Source organism: Salvia miltiorrhiza, chromosome 3 (assembly GCF_028751815.1).
Source record: "Salvia miltiorrhiza cultivar Shanhuang (shh) chromosome 3, IMPLAD_Smil_shh, whole genome shotgun sequence".
NCBI lineage: Eukaryota > Viridiplantae > Streptophyta > Magnoliopsida > Lamiales > Lamiaceae > Salvia > Salvia miltiorrhiza.
In genome coordinates, this window is record NC_080389.1 from 61772885 (window position 1) to 61790013 (window position 17129).

Below are 17129 nucleotides of genomic sequence, written 5' to 3' on the forward strand. Positions count from 1 at the left end.
AAACGGAAAAAACAAAAAAGACTTGACTCTCAAGTCTTGTAATATTTGTGTATATAGCTTGCAGTTATTAGCGACTTAATTATCATAATACAATCACAATTAATTTGCAGCCATGGAGAAAAAGCTTTCTTGCATTTTGCTGTATGCATTCCTAATCACCATAACCTTCCCAATGCTTAATTCTGAAGCCAAAGCCAAACAACCTCTGAGCCTTGCAACTGATCAAACTGCCCTTCTTTCACTCAAACATACATCTCTTTTACTTGCAACTAATTGGACCAACTCCACCTCCGTCTGCACCTGGATTGGCGTCACTTGCAGCTTCCGCCACCACAGAGTAGCTGCCTTGAATCTCTCCAACATGGCTCTCTCCGCCACCATTCCACCGCAGCTCCGACACCTCTCCTTCCTCGTCTCCCTCGACCTCACCAACAACCTTTTCCATGGAGATTTGCCTCAAGAGCTGTCTCTCCTTCGCCGTTTGAAGTTCATATCTTTCCGACTCAACAACTTCACCGGAGACATCCCTCCGATGTTGGGTCAGTTACCAAAATTAGAGTACTTGAATTTACGCAACAACAGCTTCATAGGTTCCATCCCAAAATCGCTCTCAAACCTCACAAACCTACAATTTCTTGACTTAAGATCCAATTCTCTAAGTGGAGAAATTCCAAAAGAGTTGGGAAGACTTCAAAGTCTACAAACTCTGTATGTTCAACGTAATCATCTCTCCGGTGCTATACCATCAGCCATATTCAACATCTCGACCCTTGTAGCTATGGGCTTCACATACAATGAATTGAGTGGAAGTCTTCCAACAGACATGTGCCGTAATCTTCCATTTCTTGGTGGGATTTATCTTTCTTTCAATCAGCTAAGTGGCGCGATTCCCACGAATCTATCCCACTGTTCACGGCTTGAGGTGTTGAGCCTCTCTTACAACTCTTTTAGTACTGGGGAGATACCTTCAGAAATCGGCTACTTAACATCTCTTCAGTTTTTAGCTCTTGGTGGTAACAATTTGAATGGTATGGTTCAAGTTCTTATCACATAAATTTGTGTAAATAAGATTTTATTAGTTTCATGACACTTTTTTTGCCAGGAATACTACCACATGAGATTGGCTATCTTCAGAGTCTGCTTACTTTTGGTGCTGAACGGAATGAGATTGCGGGCTCAATTGATTTCAATATTTTCATGAATATGTCTGCTCTGCAAAACATAAATCTAGGGCGCAACAAATTCACGGGGAACCTTTCAAGGGATGTCGGGAATATTACCATGCTAACAAATTTGGATCTCCAAGATAACCATTTTACAGGTACAAGTGAGTAATTTTCATGTAAATTATCTGTTTAGGTACAATATGTGTTTTTAGCTACAGATTGGAAATCTCATGTTTTGCAGGTCTTATTCCCACTGAATTTGGCCAACTTTACCATTTGGAGACATTAGGACTACAGTTGAACAGCTTGAGTGGTTCGATTCCACATGAGCTCTTTAACATTTCAACTCTTCGGATTCTTTCACTTCTCGGCAATGCTCTGTCAGGGGTTCTTCCAACCCATTTATGCCATGTCTCTCCCTCTCTCGAAGAACTTTTTCTTGGCGGAAATTCTATCACCGGAGCAATACCCAACTCCATCTCTAACTGTTCTCAACTCACATTTCTCTCACTTGCTGAAAACAAATTGAGTGGTTATATACCTACTCATCTCGGCAACCTAAGACATCTACAAAGTCTTGAACTGTTCAGCAACAATCTTACCCAGGCACCATCTTCTTCCTTCATTACTTCATTGACAAATTGCAAGTCTCTAACTATTTTGTCAATTGATGATAATCCTCTAAATGGTGTCATTCCAGCTTCTCTCGGGAACTTATCTTCCTCACTTCAAACATTCACCGCCGGCAACTGCAAATTCAGAGGCAACATTCCTGTTGAAATAGGCAATTTAAGCAATTTGATGACATTGGTGTTGTTAGCAAATGAGTTATCTGGTAATATTCCACTAACTATAAGCCATTTGCATGAACTTCAAGGATTATATCTGCTTGATAACATGTTGGGAGGCTCAATACCACATGCTATATGTAATCTATTCAGCCTCAATACTTTAAGTATGAGCCGGAATCAATTTTCAGGCCCAATTCCTAAATGTCTAGGAAATGTCTCTTCTTTAAGAAATCTTTTTCTACACTCCAACGTTTTGAATTCAAGCATACCTTCAAGCTTATGGGTCCTAAAAGATTTGAACTCTCTAGACTTGTCCTCGAATTCATTAAATGGGTTCTTACCACAAGAGATAAGTAACTTAGGAGCAGTAATACATATAAACCTATCGATGAATCAATTGTCAGGGTCAATTCCTAGCACTATTGGGAAGTTGCAGAATTTGATTAATCTGTCTTTGGCAAATAATAGACTAGAAGGTTCTATTCCTATGTCTATGGGAAGCATGATCAGTTTGGCAAATCTCGACCTGTCGTACAACAACCTCTCTGGTTCAATTCCAAAGTCTTTAGAAGCACTTCAACACCTCGACTACTTTAATGTCTCTTTCAATAGTTTAAGTGGAGAAATTCCTAATGGAGGTTGTTTTAGAAACTTCACTATGGATTCTTTTAAGGGTAATGAGGCATTGTGTGGAATCCCCAAGTTCCATGTCCAAATTTGCTCTTCAATTTCTAATCACAGATCAAAGAGAAAGAAGGTGGAACGAGCTTCATTTATTGTTTTCGGGGTTGTGGCTTTCATCTCAGTTGTTTCTTTGGCCTTTATAATTGTCAGAAACAAAAGGAAAGATAAGACGACTAGAGAAGTTGATGAGTTGATATTCATTGTGCCGGAAAGAATCTCTTATTATGAATTGCTACAAGCAACAGAAAGATTTGATGAAAGCAATTTACTTGGCACTGGGAGTTCTTGCTCTGTTTATAAAGGAATTCTTAACAATGGGAAGAATATCGTTGTCAAGGTGTTTAATATGCAGCTAGAAGGTATTTCAAGAATATTCGATGTCGAATGCGAGATACTACGTAGCATTCGACACAGGAATCTGACAAGCGTCATAAGCAGTTGCTCCAATGAAGAGTTCAAGGCATTAGTACTTGAATATATGCCAAAGGGAAACCTTGAAAAATGGTTATATTCCCACAACTATTGCTTGAATATGATGGAAAGATTGAATATAATGATTGATGTTGCATCTGCTTTGGAGTATCTTCACCACGGTTATTCAATGCCCATTGTCCACAATGACTTGAAGCCTAGTAATGTGCTGTTAGATGAAGACATGGTTGCCCATGTAAGCGACTTTGGGATAGCAAAGTTGTTATGCGGTGGTGATAGCTTTGTGTTAACCAACACGCTAGCAACATTGGGTTACATAGCTCCAGGTGAAGTTTCTCTAAATATATTGATTGCACTTCACTTTCAATCAATTAATTATTGTGTCTTCCTTACTTGCATAAATGATGATTTTTGTTGTTCCAGAGTATGGCTTGGAAGGGCTAGTTTCAACAAGGTGTGATGTGTATAGCTACGGGGTGATGTTGATTGAAACTTTTACGAGAAAAAGGCCTAGTGATGATATGTTTTGCGGAGATATGAGCTTAAAGAGATGGGTAGAACTCTCACTTTCAGATGAAGTGATAGATGCCAACTTAGTCATGAATTTGGAGGAAGAAATGATTGACAAGATTATGAAGTGTGTATCATCCATACTCGAATTGGCTTTGAAATGCTCTGCCGACTCTCCCGGGGATAGAATCAACATGAAACAAGCACATGCAGAGTTGCAGAAAATCAAACATCGATTTTCCCAATGAGATTCAAGTAAGCTATTTCAAAGTTCTAAGATAATATTGTTCTATTACCATTTTATTGATACTCAAGGTTTTTCTATCCCTCTTTCATGCATATTTTATGTTCTTGAGTTTACATATAATCTTCTTTGTCACAACTTATAAGGCAAAATCTTTCTGAAGAACGCCTCTGCCTCACCATTCTCACCAACTAAAACAACCACTCTCAATAGAGTTATGAAAATTTTTATATTTCGTTCGCAGCCGAACTTGATCAAGCTGCCCGGAAGCGCATACACGATCTTAATATTATCTTCTTGTTTTTATGGTCTTAGTTTGCTTAGATTATCTTGTTGTTAAAGAGCATAATGTTTCTGTATATTTCTTCATCATTGTTCTTGCCTAGCTTACTAAACGTGGTTTCTTAGTATCGTGTTTCTGTATATTTCTTCATCACTGTTCTTGCCTAGCTTACTAAACGTGGTTTCTTAGTATCAATTTGGAGTTTCCCATTGTTCGCGAGTTTTTCTTGTTTTTGTTTTGCCAGCTCACTATATTATTGAATGATTTTTTATTTTTTTATTTTTTGCAATTATGATTCCTATGGTTAGCTGAGACAAAGGTTTTAAGATAGTTGAGACGGAGGAGTATGTAATAACCCGCTCTTTTAATTATATTTAAATCCAGTAATGCGATAATTGTTACTGCATCTTTCAGTAAATGAAAAACCCATACAATTTATCACACCACACCTTCCAATTTTTCGACTTACATTCAGCTTCATTTCTATATCTTCCTAAATAGACCATCATCTAGCAAGTACACACTGCTGACTTTCAAGGAAAGGAAAGAAAAAAATGGCAAAGGAAAGAAAAAAGAAAGGGAAGAGAAACGTGTGTGTGCTGCCCTTTCCCCTACTCTCCCCTTCTCTGCAGCAAGCTTTGTGAAGATTAATGTGTCTTCGAAGCTGGGGTTCTTTTGCTATATGTGGATTAGTGAGGGACTTCAGTGTTATTAGATGTTAGCTGAAAGCGTGTAACACTTTTATAAGTTGGGGGTTACGTTTTTGCTCTTACGGTGTCGTTTTGTTTTAAGCGAGCTATATGAATTAGTTTTCAGTTAGAAGTTAGTTTAATCTTCATCTTCTTCGCGTGTGTGTGGTTGCAGCTGCAACTGTGTGCATCCTACTGTAAAGTTGAGTCGAGTTTTCTTGTATTTTGAGGTGGTGTGTTGTCTCCGGCGTTTCTCCGGAGTGAATAATAAAAGTTACTCTTTACCCTCCGTGGACGTAGGCCAATGGCCGAACCACGTAAACTTGTTGTGCTCTTAATTTTCTTGGTTTCGATCTGTTTCTCCAACAAGCTTGAACTGCATAAAGCAAACACAAAGGTAATACCCTCGAAATAGAATAGCAGTTCAACATGAGGAACCATATATATTACAGTAGCTCAACAAGACCTCGCACACGCAATACAAATAGATAGGGCGGATTTCGCAGTGGAGTTAGAATAAGAACTTAGCTTTTGTTGGAGGAGGGCCGGCTGCCTTGTTCAGTCCAACCAAGAGAACGATGACGGCAAACTCTTGTTGTCTCGCCTGTATAAGAGTATAGCAGCAACGGCGGTCTAATCACGGTGGCGGACCTCAGAGAGAAGGAGGCGAGGCGAGGAAATGAAGTTTGGGCTTTCTCTCCCCATCCCTTCATTGGATAACTTAAGGATAACTGTGTTATTTAAAACTATATAATCTATGAAAATATTGTTTATTATTATTATTGTTATGATTGTCTTTTAATAGAATATGTCTAAAATGTACGAAATACAAGAAAAAAAAAATTTGTTTGTTATTACTACTATATATTATGCTTGTCTTTTAATAAAAAATGTTCAATTTTTTTTTGTAATATATTGAAACTATATAACCTATGAAAATGTTGTTCGTTATTAGTACTATTATGCTCGATTTTTAATTAAAAAAATACCTTAAATATAAAAAATGAACCCCCGTGCAAGTTCAGCCCCAAACTTAAATCCGGGCTTCGCCCTTACATACGGAATCCGCCCGGCACAAAGTCAGACGACGGCAACTCAACGGAGAGGAGAGGCGGATCGAGAGAGAGAGAGAAATGGCTCCTGAGCATGATTTAGGGAGAGCTTAGAGAGAGACCGATTTTGAGGGAGTATTGAGAGTTGGGCTTTGTTATTTTAATTTTTTGAAATAAAAATTAAATATAATTCATAGTATTATAATAAATTTTATTTTTATAAAAAATATTTTTAAAATAATAGATATAAGCATGAGACACAGTGGTACACATAAAATTGTGGGACACTGGATCTCATCTCATAAATTGGACATTTTGTTTAAGGGTGATTCAATTCATAGCCCCCATTTTACTTCTCGTGAGTCGTGAGTTGTAACTATCTTTTTAAAATATTAATAACAACTAATTAGAAATTTATTATTTTATCCTTTATTTTATAGCCTCCAAATTAAATTTTAAATTAACAAACGCCTACTTGGTTGAGCAAGAACCTTGTATATATGGACATCTCGAGGTCCAGTGTCAGTGATCACCCTTCTTCCCACACATCCTACAAACCATGAATACTACTCCTCCTTTCCCCATTTGAGCTAAAGAATCGCCAGCAGCCTCAGCTTCCTCTGCTTTTGTACCAGCAGCACAGGTGCGTTCAAGGAGGGTCTCTTCCGTGGACACCATGGTGAGGCGGCTGCCGACGGCCTCGTGCACGGCATCACCGAACTTGTGCCAGGAGCAGCGCTCGATGACCTGCTTCGCGGCAGCAGGAAATCCAAATCCCCGCCATCGTCTTCGTCCAACTCCCACCATCGCGGCTTGTTGGGTTGCTCTTCTCTCACCATTATGAATTGACATGCTTACAGTATGAGTATCACCTCTTATATTCAATAAATTTCAACATAAAATAGGACATATATGTTCATATATAATTATTTTCAATATGATTGGTTCTTATGTACCAAATAGAATTGGAAGTTTTATGTTGAAATGGACGCTGTTTATCTTTAATGAATTTTGCCAACAACTTAGAGAGACACACCAATATGAAAGTACTAGCTCATCTCAAAATTGATATATATGAAAGTATTAATGTGAAACTTTTGTTCACAACGTAGAGAGACAAGCCAATATGCATTTTGCCAACAAGAAATAATTTCTTGGTTCATCTCAAAACTTTTGTTGTCCTAATATGAAAGTAGTAGCTCATACATGTTGCAGCAGCAGCCGTTAGCGTGACTATCTCGCTGGCAATTGTGCCGCTGAATGCTGGGCCTATCACGCTGCTCAGCTTCTCCATCTTGGCTCCCCAACAAAATGTGATACAGAAAAAAGAAAACACCTACTACATGTGAGCCTGTTGATGATGGCCCAACAGCCCTTGATAGGTTACGGAAAACATTTCATTATCTGTTTTTTCAAATTCTATAGCCGATGCCAGAAGCCTCGTTTTCAATACCAACCTATCGTCTTCACAATTTTCCATCTCAGTATCATAGTAGGAGTCAGAGGGTTTTTTAGGACAGTAACTTAGGTAGATTTGGATATTAGGACAAAAATCGACTTAAGTTATTGTCCTAAAAAACCGCCTGACTCATCGTATTAGTATGTAGAGAAAATAGTGATACGCTCAGTTGGCATTACAAATATTCCTTCTTCCTCTGGGTAGGAACTTCCCCCAGTTTCCTCAAGGTTTCATCACCCTTAGTAACTTTACCAAATATTTTGATGTCTAGATCAAAATATCTTCCCATAGAAAGAATACCTCTGACATGCTTCACATCACTAAATTCACCAACAATGCTTTTCTCAGCTTCCAACTTCTGCACTTCATTCATTGGAGCAGTTCTTAATCCAACAACCTGAGCGACAAAACCCTTATCTACCCCGAAGAAATGGTTGGTGTTATAACATCCCAACCGAAAGCTTGAAAATGTGTTTAACTTTCTTTGATGATAGAAACCAAACTCTATGTCCCCATAATTTGTCTGAAATAAGACACGAATTCAGGAACTCTAGCAATTGCAATGATGGAACCGCGAAATGAGGATCAAGATCACTTGTGGCGCGTCCTTTAAATTTCTTCTTTATTTAATTACTGTTAATTTATCAAAAAAAGATCACATGAATACCGCTCATTTTTGTTGACGTTGGAGCTCTTTGTGTGTAAGTGTGTGTTCTTAATTGGGGGCTATAAAATATAGGGTAAATAGTAATTTTTTTAATTAATTATTATTAATCTATATCTATTATAAAAGAGTCTTATTTTACAAAATTTGATTTGCCTACTATATCCCGCATACATATAGAATTAATTTAAGGTCAATTGCGTAATTTAATATATTATACATATAATATATCTATAAATATATTATGGTTTATCCTTTATATTTTAATAGTTAGTAGTATCCATTAGGACTCTTGTTCATCATATAAGTTACTATTTTTTATTATATAATTTTAATAATTTAGAATTAAAAAATACAAACAATCACAATTTTAATTTTGCTAGAATCTTTGGAATTAAAATTAATTATGTAAAGATGAAACCAATAAAATAAATATGAAGACAAAATTAGTTGACGTTTAATTAAATAAAATTAGGTTTTAATTTTAATTTTATGAGTTCTATAACATGTACTTTTAAAATATTAATAAATAATTGGTTCAAAAATACATTAAAATGATAAATATTGCTATAAAATGAAATAAAATACTATAAATTTACACGCATAAAATTTTATTCATTAAAATAATTTCTTTTTACGTGCGAACGCACGTCATCTCTACTAGTATTTTATAAAGAGACTGTAAGGAGTAAAATGAGGGCTATGATAGAATTACCCTTAATTAAGATGTACTACAAATTGATTTAATCAAATAGGGGTGAGTGTCTGATTCAGAGTTAGAGGATTTTTTAGGACAGTAACTTCTGTTGATTTAGAAATTAGGATAAAAACTTTCGGACTTGTAAAAATAGGGGGTTAATTGCATCAAAATACCTGACATTTTCTCAAAATTTGGTTTTTTGACAAACTTTTTAATTGTAGCAAAAATTTTAGCTACATTTCAATTTATTGCAATGTCCGTCCCGCGTATATTTTCGGCCAAATCCATGCTGAGGTGGACCTCCGTAAAGCTTAGGTGGCATGTCGTGCCGGGTAATGAAACATTGTTGTCTCAAATTCATTGTAATAAATTGAAACGTAGCTAAAATAAATTGGCTGGAAATGAATGGATTTGGCCGGAAATATACGCGGGACGGACATTGCAATAAATTGAAACGTAGCTAAAATTTTTGCTACAATTAAAAAGTTTGTCAAAAAATCAAAATTTGGGAAAAGGTCAGGCATTTTGATGCAATTAACCCTAAAAATAGGACACTAATTTTTTTTAGAGTAAAATAGGACACTAATTAATAAGCATCCTAAAAATAGGACATTTTCTCGACCGAGAATTGTCCTGCGGGTGCAACACTTATTAATTAGTGTCCTATTTTACTCTAAAAAAAATTAGTGTCCAATTTTTATAAATCCAAAAGTTTTTGTCATAATTTTCAAATCAACCTAAGTTATTGTCCTAATTTTCAAATCAACCTAAGTTATTGTCCTAAAAAACCCTCGAACTCGTTTGATTCACCTTCACCCCTGCAGCAAACTTGCACGGTAATGTTTTTCCGTCAATTCATTTCGTCTTCTTTTTTTTTTTCTTTTTTTTTCTTCTTCTTCTTCTTTTCTTCCTCACAGCAATTCCATGATCTCATATTTCATATTGCATATTGCATCTCATAGATACCTCTGCACATTATTCCTTCTCTGCAGAACCAGCAACATCTCAGAATAAATCCAAAAAGGTTTCACCTATTAATCCCTCTACTTATTCATTCATGTTCAACATCATAGCACGAATAAAACCAACTGCTAAATACAACAAGGAGATACTGAATACTGTTTTTACATGTGTTGATATACATGAAAAGATTAAATGAAATAGAATCGAAGAACATGTGTTAGAACAAAATCTGTACAAGAATCGATTTGAGCCTTGTAGTGTTATTGCTGCTGTTATTGCGGCGGCGGTGGCTGGTTTGGGTGCGTGTGTTTGCGAGGGAGAAGGGAGTCAAGGGCCGACGGCGAGGCGTGCGCTGGTGTGGGTGTGCGCATGTGTCATGTGTAGGGGTGTAATCGAACCGAGTCGAACCGAATAGTGGTGTGTTCAAGTTTGGTTTGTTTAGTATCGAATCGAATCCCGAACTTTACTTACCGAATACTTTGAGTCTCACGAGTCTATACGAATTTTCTAAATTTATATTTTTATTCATTTTCTTATAACAAACAAAATTAGTTAGAGATTTAATACAATTATTATTAATTTTAGTGCATAAATATAAATTGTATCTATTAATAGTTTATATCTTTCAAGCTGAATCACTTGACGAACATGTTCTCGAGCTAACGAGCCAAATACTATCAAGCTCAAGTTTGATTTGTTTATTTATCGAGCTTTTCTAAACGAACTTGAACGAGTTTTTTTCGATCCGATCGAGCTCCGAATAGTTCACGAGCTACTTAGTTTGTTTACAGCCCTAGTCATGTGTGTGTTTTTCTTTGAAACGGTGTCGCGTGTGTGTTTCAAGAGAGGAGATGAAGGGGAATTAGGGTGGGCCTCTTGGACCAATTTATTTTAAGATTTGGCCTCTTCTCATTTTATTTATAATGGGCTGTGATTTTTATTTATTTAGTTGGGCTCGAATTTATTAAAACCAGCCTATGTTTTTTTTTTTAATTGAGCTGGGCCTTATTTGTCAATTAAAAGAACATGGGCTGCCTTCAATTTTTTTTTTTTTTTTTTATGCTAGTAGTATACATTAAAAAAAAAATAATAAATAAATAAATAAAAATAAAAATAAAAATAAAATTGGACTCCTAATAATAATAGTATACATAAGAGGATATACAATTTTTTAGGCCCCTAAAAATTATGGGCACTGGGCGATCGCCCTCAGAGACGGCCGTACACGGGCGGGCGTACTAGTTAAGAAAATGAAAGAGTCAAATGAAAACTAAATGTTGATGACCTGTTCTTATCTTGAATAAGCAACGAGGCGATGTATTGACTAATTTTAGGCTTTTAGCTGACAATATTGACAATTTTAGGCTTTTAGCTGGCAATATTGACAATTTTCCCAGCTTCAGCACTTAGTAGATTTAATGAAATGGGCCGACACGAAAAAAAGTTAATCTGCTAGCCTCTTGAGGTCCTACATATGTCGTAGCATCAAGATTTTAACTGTTTTCAAGCACTTGCTTCACAAATTAATAACTATCAAATTAATTGCTGGTTCAAATTAAGTGAATCAACTTCAAGTAAGTCTCACTAGGAGGCAACTGCCTCTCAGTTGATGCTGTACGACACAATTTTTAAGTCTTCGTCTGCGTCTCCGTCTTTGTCTCAACTCTTAACCTTCGTCTCCGTCTCCGTCTGTGTCTCAGTCTCTTTAAGTGACTGGGGCCGACATTTGTACTCCGCAACCTCAAGTCTTCGTTTTTGTCTCAGTCTCTTTAAGTGATTGGGGCCAACATTAATTTGTATGGAAATAACTTCTACCGACGACTTGACTCAAAACCCACACCCATCAACACTCTCAAGTCAAGCAAGTCTTGTACGTTATATTTGTGTATATATATTATTATGATTATTGGATGCAGTTATTAGCGACTTAATCATCATAATACAATCACAATTTGCAGCCATGGAGAAAAACCTTTCTTGCATTTTGCAGTATGCATTTCTAATTACCATAACCTTCCCAATGCTTTCTTCTGAAGCCAAACAACCTCTGAGCCTTGCAACTGATCAAACTGCCCTTCTTTCACTCAAACAACACATCACCTCCGACCCTTCTCTTTTACTCCCAACTAATTGGACCAACTCGAGCTCCGTCTGCAGCTGGATTGGTGTCACTTGCAGCTTGCGCCACCACAGAGTAGCTGTGTTGAATCTCTCCAACATGGCTCTCTCCGCCACCATTCCACCGCAGCTCGGACACCTCTCCTTCCTCGTCTCCCTCGACCTCTCCAACAACCTTTTCTATGGAGATTTGCCACACCAAATGTCTCTCCTTCGCCGTTTGAAGTTCATATCTTTCCGACTCAACAACTTCACCGGAGACATCCCTCCGATGTTGGGTCAGTTACCAAAATTAGAGCACTTGTCTTTAAGCAACAACAGCTTCATAGGTTCCATCCCAAAATCGCTCTCAAACCTCACAAACCTACAATTTCTTGACTTAACTTCCAATTCTCTAAGTGGAGAAATTCCAAAAGAGTTTGGGAGACTTCAAAGTCTACAAACTCTGTCTATTCAATCTAATCATCTCTACGGTGCTATACCATCAGCCATATTCAACATATCGACCCTTGTAACTATAGCCTTCACATACAATGAACTGAGTGGAAGTCTTCCAATAGACATTTGCAGTAATCTTCCATCCCTTATTGGGATTTATCTTTCTTTCAATCAGTTGAGTGGCGCGATTCCCACAAATCTATCCCAATGTTCACGGCTTGAGGTGTTGGGCCTCTCTGGAAACTCTTTTAGTGGGGAAATACCTTCAGAAATCGGCTACTTAACATCTCTTCAGTTGTTAGCTTTGGGTTCTAACAATTTGAATGGTATGGTTCAAGTTCTTATCACATAAATTTGTGTAAATGAGATTTTATTAGTTTCATGACACTTTTTTTGCCAGGAATACTACCACATGAGATTGGCCATCTTCAGAGTCTGGTTACTTTTGGTGCTGAAAAGAATGAGATTGCGGGCTCAATTGATTTCAATATTTTCATGAATATGTCTTCTCTGCAAAACATATATATATGGCGTAACAAATTCACGGGGAACCTTTCAAGGGATGTCGGGAATATTACCATGCTAACAAATTTACAGCTCCATGAAAACCATTTCACAGGTACAACACAGTAATTTTATTGTAAATTATCTGTTTAGCTACAATATGTGTTTTTAGCTACAGTTTTGAAATCTCATCTTTTGCAGGGCTTATTCCCACTGAATTTGGCCAACTTTATAGGTTGGAGACATTAGCATTATCATTTAACACCTTGAGTGGTTCGATTCCACATGAGCTCTTTAACATTTCAACTCTTCGGGGTCTTTCACTTCTCGGCAATGCTCTGTCAGGGGTTCTTCCAACCCTTTTATGCCATTCCTCTCCCTCTCTCGAAGAACTTTATCTTGGCGGAAATTCTATCACCGGAGCAATACCCAACTCCATCTCTAACTGTTCTCAACTCACAATTCTCACACTTGCTGAAAACAAATTAAGTGGTTATATACCTAATCATCTCGGCAACCTAAGACTTCTCCAACGTCTTAACCTGTTCAGCAACAATCTTACCCAGGCACCATCTTCTTCCTTCATTACTTCATTGACAAATTGCAAGTCTCTAACATATTTGTCAATTGATGATAATCCTCTGTACGGTGTCATTCCAGCTTATGTCGGGAACTTATCTTCCTCGCTTTCAAAATTCTATGCCACCAACTGCAAATTCAGTGGCAGCATTCCTGTTGAAATAGGCAATTTAAGCAATTTGATGGTACTGGCTTTGCGAGCAAATGAGTTATATGGTAATATTCCACTAACTATAAGCCATTTGCATGAACTTCAAGGATTAGATCTGTCTGATAACATGTTGGAAGGCTCAATACCACATGCTATATGTGATCTATTCAGCCTCAATACTTTAGATATGAGCCATAATCAATTTTCAGGACCAATTCCTAAATGTCTGGGAAATGTCTCTTCTTTAAGAAATATTTATCTAGACTCCAACATTTTGAATTCAAGCATACCATCAAGCTTATGGGGCCTAAAAGATTTGATCGAATTAGACTTGTCCTCAAATTCATTGAATGGGTCACTACCTCTAGAGATGAGTAACTTAGGAGCAGCGATCTATATAAATGTAGCAATGAATAAGTTGTCAGGGTCAATTCCTAGCACTATTGGGAAGTTGCAGAATTTGGTTAATCTGTCTTTGGCAAATAATAGACTAGAAGGTTCTATTCCTGTGTCTATGGGAAGTATGATCAGTTTGGCAGATCTCGACTTGTCGTACAACAACCTCTCTGGTTCAATTCCAAAGTCTTTAGAAGCACTTCAACACCTCGACTACTTTAATGTCTCTTTCAATAGTTTAAGTGGAGAAATTCCTAATGGAGGTTCTTTTAGAAACTTCTCTACGGATTCTTTTAAGGGTAATGAGGCATTGTGTGGAATCCCCAATTTCCATGTCCAAATTTGCTCTTCAATTTCTAACCACAGATCAAAGAGAAATAAAGTGGAGCGAGTTTCATTTATTGTTTTTGGGGTTGTGGCTTTCATCTCAGTTGTTTCTTTGACCTTTATAATTGTCAGAAACAAAAGGAAAGATAAGACGACTAGAGAAGTTGATGAGTCGATATTCATTGTGCCGGAAAGAATCTCTTATTATGAACTGTTGCAAGCAACGAAAAAATTCGATGAAAGCAATTTACTTGGCACTGGAAGTTCTTGCTCTGTTTATAAAGGAATTCTTAACAATGGGAAGGATATCGTTGTCAAGGTGTTTAATATGCAGCTAGAAGGTATTTCAAGAATATTTGATGTCGAATGTGAGATACTACGTAGCATTCGACACAGGAACCTAACAAGCATCATAAGCAGTTGCTCCAATGAAGAGTTCAAGGCATTAGTACTTGAATATATGCCAAAGGGAAACCTTGAAAAATGGTTATATTCCCACAACTATTGCTTGAATATGATGGAAAGATTGAATATAATGATTGATGTTGCATCTGCTCTGGAGTATCTTCACCACGGTTATTCAATGCCCATTGTCCACAGCGACTTGAAGCCTAGTAATGTGCTGTTAGATGAAGACATGGTTGCCCATGTAAGCGACTTTGGGATAGCAAAGTTGTTATGCGATGGAGATAGCTTTGTGTTAACCAACACGCTAGCAACATTGGGTTACATCGCTCCAGGTGAAGTTTCTCTAAATATATTGATTGCACTTCACTTTCAATCAATTAATTGTGTCTTCCTTACTACATACATCATGTTTTTTTTTTTTTTTGTTCCAGAGTATGGCTTGGAAGGGTTAGTTTCAACAAGGTGTGATGTGTATAGCTACGGGGTGATGTTGATTGAAACTTTTACAAGAAAAAGGCCAAGTGATGATATGTTTTGCGGAGATATGAGCTTAAAGACATGGGTAGAACTCTCACTTTTAGATGAAGTGATAGATGCCAACTTAGTCATGAATTTGGAGGAAGAAATGATTGACAAGAATATGAAGTGTGTATCCTCCATACTCGAATTAGCTTTGAAATGCTCTGCCGACTCTCCTCGGGATAGAATCAACATGAAACAAGCACATGCAGAGTTGCAGAAAATCAAACATCGATTTTCCCAATGAGATTCAAGTAAGCTATTTCAAAGTTCTAAGATAATATTGTTCTATTACCATTTTATTGATACTCAATGTTTTTCTATCCCTCTTTCATGCATATTTTATGTTCTTGAGTTTACATATAATCTTCTTTGTCACAACTACTTAAAAGGCAAAATCTTTCTGAACAACGCCTCTGCCTCACCATTCTCACCAACTAAAACAATCACTCTCAAAAGAGTTCTAAAAATTATCTTCTTGTTTTTATCTTAATATTATCTTCTTGTTTGGAGTATTTCGTTCGCAGCCGAACTAGATCAAGCTGCCCGGAAGCGCATACACGATCTTAATATTATCTTCTTGTTTTTATGTCCTCTTGTTGCTGAAGCGCATATTTCTGTATATTTTTTCATCGCTGTTCTTGCCTAGCTGAATAAACATGGTTTAATTTTTAGTATCCATTTGGAGTTTTCGATTGTTCGCAAATTTTTCTTGTTTTTGTTTTGCAAACTCCCTATATTATTGAATGTTTTTTTATTTTTTTATTTTTTGCAATTCTGATTCTTATGGTTAGCTGAGACAGAAGGTCTTAAGATAGGTGAGATATGACAATATATAGACAAATATATACAAAATCATGAATTTGGGCCCTTAAATGGAGACCGTTAATGGCTATTCCATACTCAACATCGTGGCTGAATACTATAAATCGACATAAATTTATACTATATTTATTTGCATAGGACAATTTCCACCAAATTTTCTTTTAACAAAGAGGCCAAACCAAGGCCTCTCAAAGGGTTTATGGTTTATAAATAAGTTGAATTTGTGCACTGAAATAAGTCAATTTGTTAGTTTCCCAAATTTAAGAAAAGTTCTAACTATCGAACATGTGCCTACTAAACAATCTTATAAATTGAAAATTAAATTAAACTTGAATTCTTTTAATGTATCGAACTCGTATATATACTCTAATATGAAATTTAATAAGATCCTACTTATATAGTTACACACAATTCCATTGCATCCCTAATTATTACCTTTCTAGACAAACCTTGAGAAAGTATCGTTATCGAAAGTAAACACATAACAGTATGATGCGCTCATACATAACAAAAAAAATATCGTTATTTATATCTATTATACATAACTTTTATTACCATTATAAAAGAATTCACAATATGAGCTCTTAAATTATTAAGTGTTAGAAACAAAAATATTTTATATTTTGCAAAAAATTATTTTATACTAGGATGCATCGGCGTTGAGATGGTTTGCTGCCGGTGATTCTAGGATGCTGGCAGCAGTGTGTTGTTTTTTGCTTTGCAATTTTCTGGTTTTGGATTTCTTCTTCGCTTTGGATTGTTTATCATTTTGGTTTGTTTGGGCTGTGGTTTTCTTGTTTTCATTTATTTGTGCTTGATGTGTGGTTACGGCGTGAAGGTGCCCGAAATTTCTTGGGGGCAATGGTTAGGTCGAAGCTCCCGAAGATCTTCCTCCCTTCGTTGTTACGTTTTCTTTTTCCTGTTGGTGTATTCACTTTCTAGACGAGTACTCTTTTTCCTTGTTAAGGCTTTTCTCACCGGATTTTCCTTAACAAGGTTTTAATGAGGCTCGGCCCTTAATCTACTTTTTCTGTGCTTTCAAGGGTTTTTTAGGTTTTTTCTTTCTCTCTTTTATAAAATCAAAATTTAATAAAAACAATTATTATAAACAAATGTAATGCGGCTTCGAAATTAGGATTTAAGATGGAAAGTGTAGGGGGTGAATCCAACAATTACGGAAGTGACGTCAGTAACGTCTGGATCGATGGGCACTAGCAACCTGAAACC

The 17129-nt window shown here is 36.6% G+C and overlaps 4 protein-coding genes and 1 pseudogene across 4 annotated transcripts in view; 4 read left to right on the forward strand and 1 right to left on the reverse strand.

Moving 5' to 3' along the window:
* Window positions 1–17129, forward strand: part of LOC131015234 (probable glycosyltransferase At3g07620) — a 1181237-nt gene that overhangs the window by 244653 nt on the left and 919455 nt on the right. The window lies entirely within an intron of this gene.
* LOC131019103 (receptor kinase-like protein Xa21) lies at window positions 82–3922 on the forward strand. The gene is made up of 3 exons (XM_057947785.1): window positions 82–1321; window positions 1408–3399; window positions 3497–3922. Exons 1-3 carry the CDS (start codon window positions 1084–1086, stop codon window positions 3829–3831), a joined length of 2565 nt encoding a protein of 854 aa, XP_057803768.1. The 5' UTR covers window positions 82–1083; the 3' UTR covers window positions 3832–3922.
* LOC131019102 (receptor kinase-like protein Xa21) lies at window positions 113–1054 on the forward strand. Its single transcript, XM_057947784.1, has one exon. The coding sequence runs from the start codon at window positions 113–115 to the stop codon at window positions 1052–1054; it is 942 nt and encodes a 313-aa protein (XP_057803767.1).
* LOC131019104 (peptidyl-prolyl cis-trans isomerase CYP23-like) lies at window positions 7021–7984 on the reverse strand (annotated as a pseudogene).
* Window positions 11598–15398, forward strand: LOC131019105 (receptor kinase-like protein Xa21). Its single transcript, XM_057947787.1, has 2 exons — window positions 11598–12519; window positions 12899–15398. The coding sequence occupies exons 1-2, from the start codon at window positions 11598–11600 to the stop codon at window positions 15322–15324; spliced, it is 3348 nt and encodes a 1115-aa protein (XP_057803770.1). The 3' UTR covers window positions 15325–15398.

What these genes read in the sequence shown, in the direction of transcription:
- LOC131019102 (XM_057947784.1), top strand. Translation starts at nt 113, where the DNA reads ATGGAGAAAAAGCTTTCTTGCATTTTGCTGTATGCATTCCTAATCACC.
- LOC131019105 (XM_057947787.1), top strand. Translation starts at nt 11,598, where the DNA reads ATGGAGAAAAACCTTTCTTGCATTTTGCAGTATGCATTTCTAATTACC. An exon ending in GGGTTCTAACAATTTGAATG is followed by an intron (nt 12,520 to 12,898) that starts GTATGGTTCAAG and finishes CATCTTTTGCAG; the next exon opens with GGCTTATTCCCACTGAATTT.
- LOC131019103 (XM_057947785.1), top strand. Translation starts at nt 1,084, where the DNA reads ATGACACTTTTTTTGCCAGGAATACTACCACATGAGATTGGCTATCTT. An exon ending in CCAAGATAACCATTTTACAG is followed by an intron (nt 1,322 to 1,407) that starts GTACAAGTGAGT and finishes CATGTTTTGCAG; the next exon opens with GTCTTATTCCCACTGAATTT. An exon ending in ATTGGGTTACATAGCTCCAG is followed by an intron (nt 3,400 to 3,496) that starts GTGAAGTTTCTC and finishes TTGTTGTTCCAG; the next exon opens with AGTATGGCTTGGAAGGGCTA.